Genomic DNA, 7,955 nt, shown 5'->3' on the forward strand with positions numbered 1-7,955 from the left:
GCAGTTCTGCCGGCCATTCTCGTGCCGCGGCACAACCTAGCCGGCGACGAGAACACCGTCCTCTACAACACCTCCCTCGAGGAGCTCAACGTCAGCGTACCGGAGAACACCAGCTTCCACGCGACGCTCAATCATCAGCACAATCAGCAGCAAAACATACCGCAATCCCCGCAGCAACAGCAGCCAAATAATCCGTACCAAGGAATGCAGGTCAGTGTTAGCCGAATGAAACACGTTAGTTTCATTCAGGATCAATTTATTTCCAAATGTGCCGAGAGGCATCTCGCATCTTTATAATAGCAGTTATATCTTACAGCGCCTAAATTTCAATTTCTTCTATAAAAACTTACGATTACTTTTATTAAACATTTAATATCATGACCATCGAGAATGTTGCTCACCTGATTCAATGACGAAATAAGCTTTCGTGAACAAATTTAGATTTCATTTCTAGAACAACAATGTTATTCGGGTTCTCTCACATTTAGTACAGTAGAATGCTCGAAACGTCCGGTTCCTATCCCTATTATATGGGTAGTTAGAATGACAATCTGAAAAGGACAGATGTTCGATAATTAGAGTCGATTAAAGACTGCTATTGAAACGTCGCGGGCCGAGTTACGGGCTATTGGATTCGGGACGATGACGCCGCGGATTATTTATGTTTTAGAGCATGCAGGCGACGAGTCCGGCGAGCGTCGGGAGTCTGGGAAGCGTGCAGGGCTCACCTCATCCGGCCCCAGGATCCATGGATCCTCCGGCGGACACTCCGCCACCGGGGTACATCAGCGAGGATGGCGACAATATGGACCACAACGATAACATGTCTCTATCACGTCTATCGCCCAGTCCTGTAGACGCGCAGCCAGTCATGTATTGCGAGCCCGCATTTTGGTAAGTGTTAGATCATCGATTAATGGACGACGTGCACGACGTCGTTAAACATTATTAAAAATGTGCCTGTGTCATATTCATTTAACATATTTGCGAAATGACTTTTATCGCAAGTTTCTACTTCTTTGAGCAAATAAATCGATGATACAGAAATGATTTTTTGTTTTAAATCAGATTAACACAATGTGATATAATCGGATAAGACCGCAATATTAACGTGAAAATATAAAGGAGCAGAGGTTGGATGAGAATGCAACGAATAAATTTTCATAAGATCCACCATGTATCTATCTCCTCTCTTTAAGGGGGGAGCCTGCTTTAGAACGTTGAAAATAAGGTATAATTTTACGAATTGTTTTTGGAGAAACTATACAGCGGATCATTATAAAACTTTGATGCATTTATTAGTACATGTTTAAAGATAAACAAAATTATTTTTTTATTTGAATATATCGCCTGTAGAGGTCGTCCTGGAGGCATCTTAGTGCAGCCGGCATTGTAAATTCGTGAGCATTCTCCTGCCTCCAAATTTCATCTAAACTGAAAAATTGAAATATTTTCTTGTTATTTATGAATTCCCATCGTCGATGAACCTTTAATATTCATAAAAACATTAAGTTAAACAATTATTTTTGCATGAAAAAGTTCAAAAACTTTGCCTAAAAATCGTACTTTTGTGTTCTAAGCTCGACCATTTTGGCACTTTTCAACTTTTTTCTTCTCTCTTTGGTTCATCGACGATGGGCATTCATAAATAACGAGAAGATATTTCAATTTTTCAGTTTAGACGAAATTTGGAGGCAGGAGAATGCTCACCAATTTGCAATGCCGGCGACGCGGCTGCACTAAGATTTCTCCAGGACGACCTCTACGAGCGATATATTCAAATCAAAAAATAATTTTTTTATCTTTAAACATGTACTAATAAATGCATAAAAGTTTTATAATGATCCGCTGTATAGTTTCTCCAAAAACAATTCGTAAAATATACCTTATTTTCAGCGTTCTAAAGCAGGCTCCCCCCTTAATCTTTCTTATTATTTTTCTATTATACTATTGGGTTGTTCGGAAAGTTATTTCGTTTTTTCAAGGAAAAATGAACGGCGGTTTTTTCATATTTAGAATAAATTTTATTCAGTGATGTATTGGCCATTTTGTTCCACTACCTTTCGCCATCTTTCTGGCAACTTTAAGATTCCACGCTCATAGAAGTCCTTCTCCTTATTGACAAAAAATTGAAGCAAGTGATTTTTGACGCCTTCATTTGAATCGAAGTTTACATTGTTCAAAGAATTTTGTAGAGACCGGAACAAATGGTAATCGGATGGTGCCAGATCAGGAGAGTATGGTGAGTGTGGTAGCACATCCCATCCAAGCTGTAAAAGCTTCTTGCGAGTGACCAAACTTGTGTGTGGTCTGGCATTGTCGTGATGGAATACGACACCTTTCCTATTCGCCAATTCCGGTCGCTTCTGCTTGATGGCAGCATCCAATTCATCCAGCTGACGACAATACACTTTCGAATCAATCGTCTGGTTGCTTGGTAGTAGCTCGAAAAATACGATTCCCTTCCAATCCCACCATACAGAAAGCATGATCTTCTTTTGATGAATATCTGCCTTGGATGTCGATTGAGCAGGTTCATCTTGCTTGGACCATGATCGTTTTCGCTTAACATTGTTGTAAACAATCCATTTTTCATCTCCAGTTATGATTCGCTTCAAAAATGGTTCATTTTCTTCACGTTTCAACAATGAATCGCAGATGGTAATGCGTCGAATCAAGTCAATTTCCTTTAAATTGTGTGGAACCCAAATATCGAGCTTTGAAACGAATCCAAGGCGTTTCAAATGATCGTAAACGGTCGAATTCGATAAATTTAACTTTTCAGCAATTTCGCGTGTTGTTATGCGACGGTTTGCATCCACCAGAGCCTTTATTTTCCGTCACCAGCTTTAATTGGCCGACCTGAACGTGATGCATCTTTCAAATCGAAATTTCCAGTACGAAATTTCGAAAACCAATTCTGACACTGACGTTCACTCAATACATCTTCTCCGTACACGGCACACAATTTTTTTCTCGCTTGCACTGCATTTTTACCCTTTCGGTAGTAAAAAAGCAAAATATTACGAAAATGCTCACTTTGATTTTCCATGTTTGATGTGATGCCAAAGAAAAATTACTTGACAGATCGCAACACAATAAGATACTAAATGACGTCTGAAATGTCAGTTGTCAAAATATAAAACGAATTTGCCGCTTAGAGTAAAGTTAAGTATCGAGGAACGCGACTAACGACATCTCTTTGTGAAAAACGAAATTACTTTCCGAACAACCCAATATATCACGTGTGTGCTTCCATTTCATCTCTGTTTCAGGTGTTCAATTAGTTACTATGAGCTAAACACGAGAGTGGGCGAAACGTTTCATGCGTCGCAGCCGAGTATAACGGTGGATGGTTTTACCGATCCGAGCAACTCGGAGCGTTTCTGTCTTGGTCTGCTCTCCAACGTAAATCGCAACACAGTGGTAGAGCAGACTAGGCGACACATCGGTAAAGGCGTCAGGTTGTACTACATCGGCGGCGAGGTGTTTGCAGAATGTCTGTCCGATTCGAGCATCTTCGTGCAGAGCCCCAACTGCAATCAGCGTTACGGTTGGCATCCAGCTACCGTCTGCAAAATACCGCCAGGTATTTAAATAACACGAGAAAGTTTATTTTATCTTTATTTCTTGATTCTCTCACTCAATATAAATCTTTTTTTGGAATATTGACACACTTTTGTCCTTGTTCATTCTTGCTTGATTAAAAATTGATAAACTATTTTTACTTAGATGCTTACATCGATCTTTTATTTCTTTCCGAACATATTTCTCAATCTTGCGTGATAATTTGATAATTTTACCCGAATCTTTTAAGATTTTTATACGACGGTATCATCTTCCTTCCAGAGTTTTCAATGGAATATTTTTTATTTAAATGCTACCTATTACATTACATGTTTTGCTCAACATAAAATTATCGTTGAAAAAATTGCTATTTATTTGTTTAACCATCCTTTCTCAGAATTAGTGTATTGACTCAGTATTGTCTGTTGATTTGCAGGCTGTAATCTGAAGATCTTCAACAATCAAGAGTTCGCAGCGTTGCTGTCGCAGTCAGTGTCACAGGGTTTCGAGGCGGTGTACCAGCTGACGCGTATGTGTACGATCCGAATGAGCTTCGTGAAGGGCTGGGGTGCGGAGTACCGCAGACAAACAGTCACCTCGACTCCTTGCTGGATCGAGTTGCATTTAAACGGGCCGCTGCAGTGGCTGGACAGGGTACTCACGCAGATGGGCTCGCCCCGCCTACCCTGTTCCTCGATGTCCTAAGTCATCCTTCATCCATTCGTACGTGAGAGAAGAGCGCGAGGAGCACTCTTCGTGCGCTATCCTCGTCGTCGTCGTCGTGGATCATCATTGTTGTCGATCGGTTCTTCGTCCTTTCGTCGCGGTACGCGAGAGTTTAATCCGTTGTTCAGGTTGCCTCGAACGAACACTGTACGGTGACGCGTGATAGGAAATGACGGGAGGCGTACGACGTCGTGCCCGACGATTCGATCGCTGATGCAGACGGAGAAGATGCAACCGGGAAGGTCTGGAGAGGAGCACTCGTTCGAGCGCAACGATATATCAAGTTCTCCACCGCCGATCCGCAGTAGTGGCTCTCTCGAGCGTCGTGCGATCAGCCGGAATGACCGCGGCGTGAATACGGACCGCAAAAGGGAAGGGAGGGGGGGGGTGCGAATTCATGAAAAATATCAATGTAGTAGATATATAAAGCTTGTGTCCTACCACAGTTCATTGTGATTGGAGAGAGGAGATACAGAAGACGCGCGAGGACGCGGAGAGTAACCGCGAGCCTTGCCGCTCGACGCACTTATATCGCGCGCATGTGCACCGCAATTGGCGTACAAGATATATCCAGGGTGATCAATAATCCGAGTTTAGTCGATTCGTAATAAGAAACAAAATGAGAGTGATATTTATATACGGGGTGTCCCAGACCTAGCGCACCCATTCATTGACAGCAGATTACACCGATTATTCGGAGAAATAGATTTCTTCGGAGACGTAGATTCTTATACCAAAACGTCGAGGCTGTAATAGTTTTTAAATTTCAAGCGTTTGAAGTAGCGTGGCCGATTGGGTCAATTAAAGCTTTCGCGCTGTGCAGGCACGATATGTCGCAGATTAACGGAGCTGTATTCTCGGATACATCATTATCCTTTTATCGAGATACCGCTGACATAACTCTACGATGTTATCGAAATTTGCTGTTATTGCAAATGCTGACAAAGTTCTGTGTTGCCGTTGACATAAAGGTACATCTTCAACTGACTCCAAATAAAATTGTCAAGAAATTTGTGTAAATGTTTCCTGTAATGCCTTGTGGGCATTTTACGCAAAAGGACCAGCCTGAAATTTAATATATCAGTCCTGTTACGTCTGTTATTATTGTATAAGTGAAATACAAGTGAAAAACAATTATATACGTTTCTATATAATAATTAAAAAGTGTAATATACATGATAAATTTATGATTGCGTCGTTCGATATGCCAACCCTCGGAATTAATATTGGATCAATGTTGGTAATTTCTGACTTGTAGCTGTATTCGAATTTTTATTCCAACCAAAGGTATGAATTAAACTTACATGCGTTAATAAATTAACAGCATCTTTACGTGTAAAACACGATTCATCCGGAAATAAAATATTATGTATATTATTAAGGCGGGTTGGTTTTGTTCTTCCTCCAGTAACTACAAGATCTTGGGTCGGGATACGTAATCTTGCGACAACAAATTTTGTACATTTGTGATCATCATACGCGCGCTATGTTTAAGTCTATGTTCTCTGAAACACTCTATATTATACTTTTTGTATCTGCTGGACACTACGTACTCTCATTGTTCACGTTGTGTAATAGTCGCAAAAGTACGGTCTTCCTGGCAATCTTAGGTTCAGGATAGTGCCTAACATTTGTGCACAGCAAAACGGATGTTTTTTTAATATTTGCTGTAAATTATTAATATTATTATATTATTTCTTCATGTATGCAATGCATGTTAAAGAATGTTTTAAATTATTATTACGTTTGTGTTTACTTTAAATTATTTGATTTTTCTACTTGGGTTTTGTTTTTTATACCAGTTCTCAAGAGACTAGAAAAAATAAAAAATATGAAGAAATATTTGGAAAACAAAAAGTTTACTGCAATAAGCATGGAGCAAAAGACAGTAACGAGATTTGTTTTTCCATAAATATTATATATATTAGTTATGACTTTTGAATACATTAATTTCTGATAACTTTTTGCTCACAATTTTATTGACGCGTTCTATCCGTACGCCATCAATAATTAATACTGAACTCTGCAGTAGATGTGCGAAAATTTGTGTGAATTAAAAAAGATCACATATGAAAAGCATCTCTGAGAGGAACTCAGAAATCTGCTGTTGACGGATGATACACGAGATCTGGGACATCCTGTATATATATGTATATATGTACCGCGTTGAACAGAGCTCAGTCTTTTACATATTTTTATTGCTTATTAAGACGGACACAACTACTGCAGTCGTACTACAGTATACGCCAGATCTTATGAGATATATATATATATATATATAATATACACACATAATATATATATTATGTACGTTTTACTTCACCTAGCCCGCGCCGTGGTGTGATATACCCGAGAATGCGAGAGACAAAGAGAGATTGTAAATTCTGTGGACGGGCAAATATATTTATGAGCTATAGTGCAAACCGACCAGGCGCAACAATGTGTTCGTAAGAGAATAAACTTTAACCCTTTATTTTAATAACCGTGCCGAACCATGCCGAACCATGCCGAGAGGTACCGCTTTCCTCTTCCCCCGTCATGTCCGTTTGTTAAGGAAGGTTCTCCAGGTTTAAATATAATTTATAGAATATCATAGAATCTTGGCTTGGATAAAGGAATTCATGATACAATTTAGTACAAGACTCAGATTTACCATACAGAATCTATTTAATAAGCTGGTACTTACTCAGTCGATCGATTTACATCCATAGGTACACATAAAATTACATCAAGATTCGTACATGGCTTTACCATACAGCGAACTTTAACATTACTTTCACGGTGGTTTGTAATTGCCGTATATTAAAGTGCGAGATACACGTGCATAGTTTTATTTCGCTGATTTACAGAAGAAACGAAAAAAATCAACGAGCAACGAGATTTTATTAATCGCGAAATTAAATTCAGAAAAGTTTCAAAACTTTCGGTTATTTTACTTCTCCTTTCTTATAATATCCTCCGTTTCTTTGAAAACGATCCCTTTAATATCTGCATATATATCTTAGATATTTGTAAAAAAAGGCTGAGATTAGAAATCAACATTTTATTAAAAACAATTACCGATCTTACATATACTTTGCGTCACATAAATATATCGTGATGTACAGTGAAACAAATATATAGATCCGTACAATGATTCTACAATATTGCATATTTCGTGTAATCGTGATAGATTTGTCATAGCGAGTTAAGAACAATATTGCTTATTACCTTTAACATTAGTATATTAATTTATTCACTGATCTACCGTAGAATCTTTCTAAATATTTTAAAAATGCAATAGCAACAAGAAGCGGAGGATTTCAATTAAATCTCAGAAATAAGTGTCACAAAAAAGATTTACGACAAACAGCTATGATATCACATAAATACATTCTATATAGTTTGCATATATTTTGCCTCGAAGTCGAGAGGTATTTTTTGATCGCTAAATTGTGTTTACTAAGTTTACGACTCGATTCTACCTAACGTATTACCTTCGGCTAATACGCAAATATTTTTGCTTAACGAAATTCTTTGGTCAAACTCGAGCTTGTTCGCAGCTGCTATCTCTCCGAGAATTTTCGAACGAAACAAAAGACGCCTCGGAATACAGTAAACTGTATAATATAATTTAATAACTTGCGAACTATTTCATGACTTAAACGGAAAGAGGAGAATTT

General features: G+C 38.6%; 1 protein-coding gene and 1 long non-coding RNA gene across 3 annotated transcripts in view; one reads left to right on the forward strand and one right to left on the reverse strand.

Moving 5' to 3' along the window:
- LOC105279483 (mothers against decapentaplegic homolog 3) overlaps positions 1-7,484 on the forward strand; it is a 34,278-nt gene extending 26,794 nt beyond the window's left edge. For both annotated transcript variants that reach the window (XM_011339295.3, XM_011339296.3), the window contains 4 exons: positions 5-210; positions 671-894; positions 3,276-3,589; positions 4,004-7,484. In XM_011339295.3, coding sequence (XP_011337597.1) covers positions 5-210; positions 671-894; positions 3,276-3,589; positions 4,004-4,272 — 1,013 coding nt within the window. In that variant the 3' untranslated portion in view covers positions 4,273-7,484. The remainder of the gene's footprint in view (positions 1-4; positions 211-670; positions 895-3,275; positions 3,590-4,003) is intronic.
- Positions 243-653, reverse strand: LOC105279482. Its single transcript, XR_893941.1, has 2 exons — positions 402-653; positions 243-319 (listed from the first exon to the last, which is right to left on the reverse strand). It is a non-coding gene; the product is annotated as an uncharacterized LOC105279482 (long non-coding RNA).
- Positions 7,485-7,955: the final 471 nt, after the last annotated feature.

The sequence above is a fragment of the Ooceraea biroi genome, chromosome 9 (assembly GCF_003672135.1).
Source record: "Ooceraea biroi isolate clonal line C1 chromosome 9, Obir_v5.4, whole genome shotgun sequence".
Classification (NCBI taxonomy): Eukaryota; Metazoa; Arthropoda; class Insecta; order Hymenoptera; family Formicidae; genus Ooceraea; species Ooceraea biroi.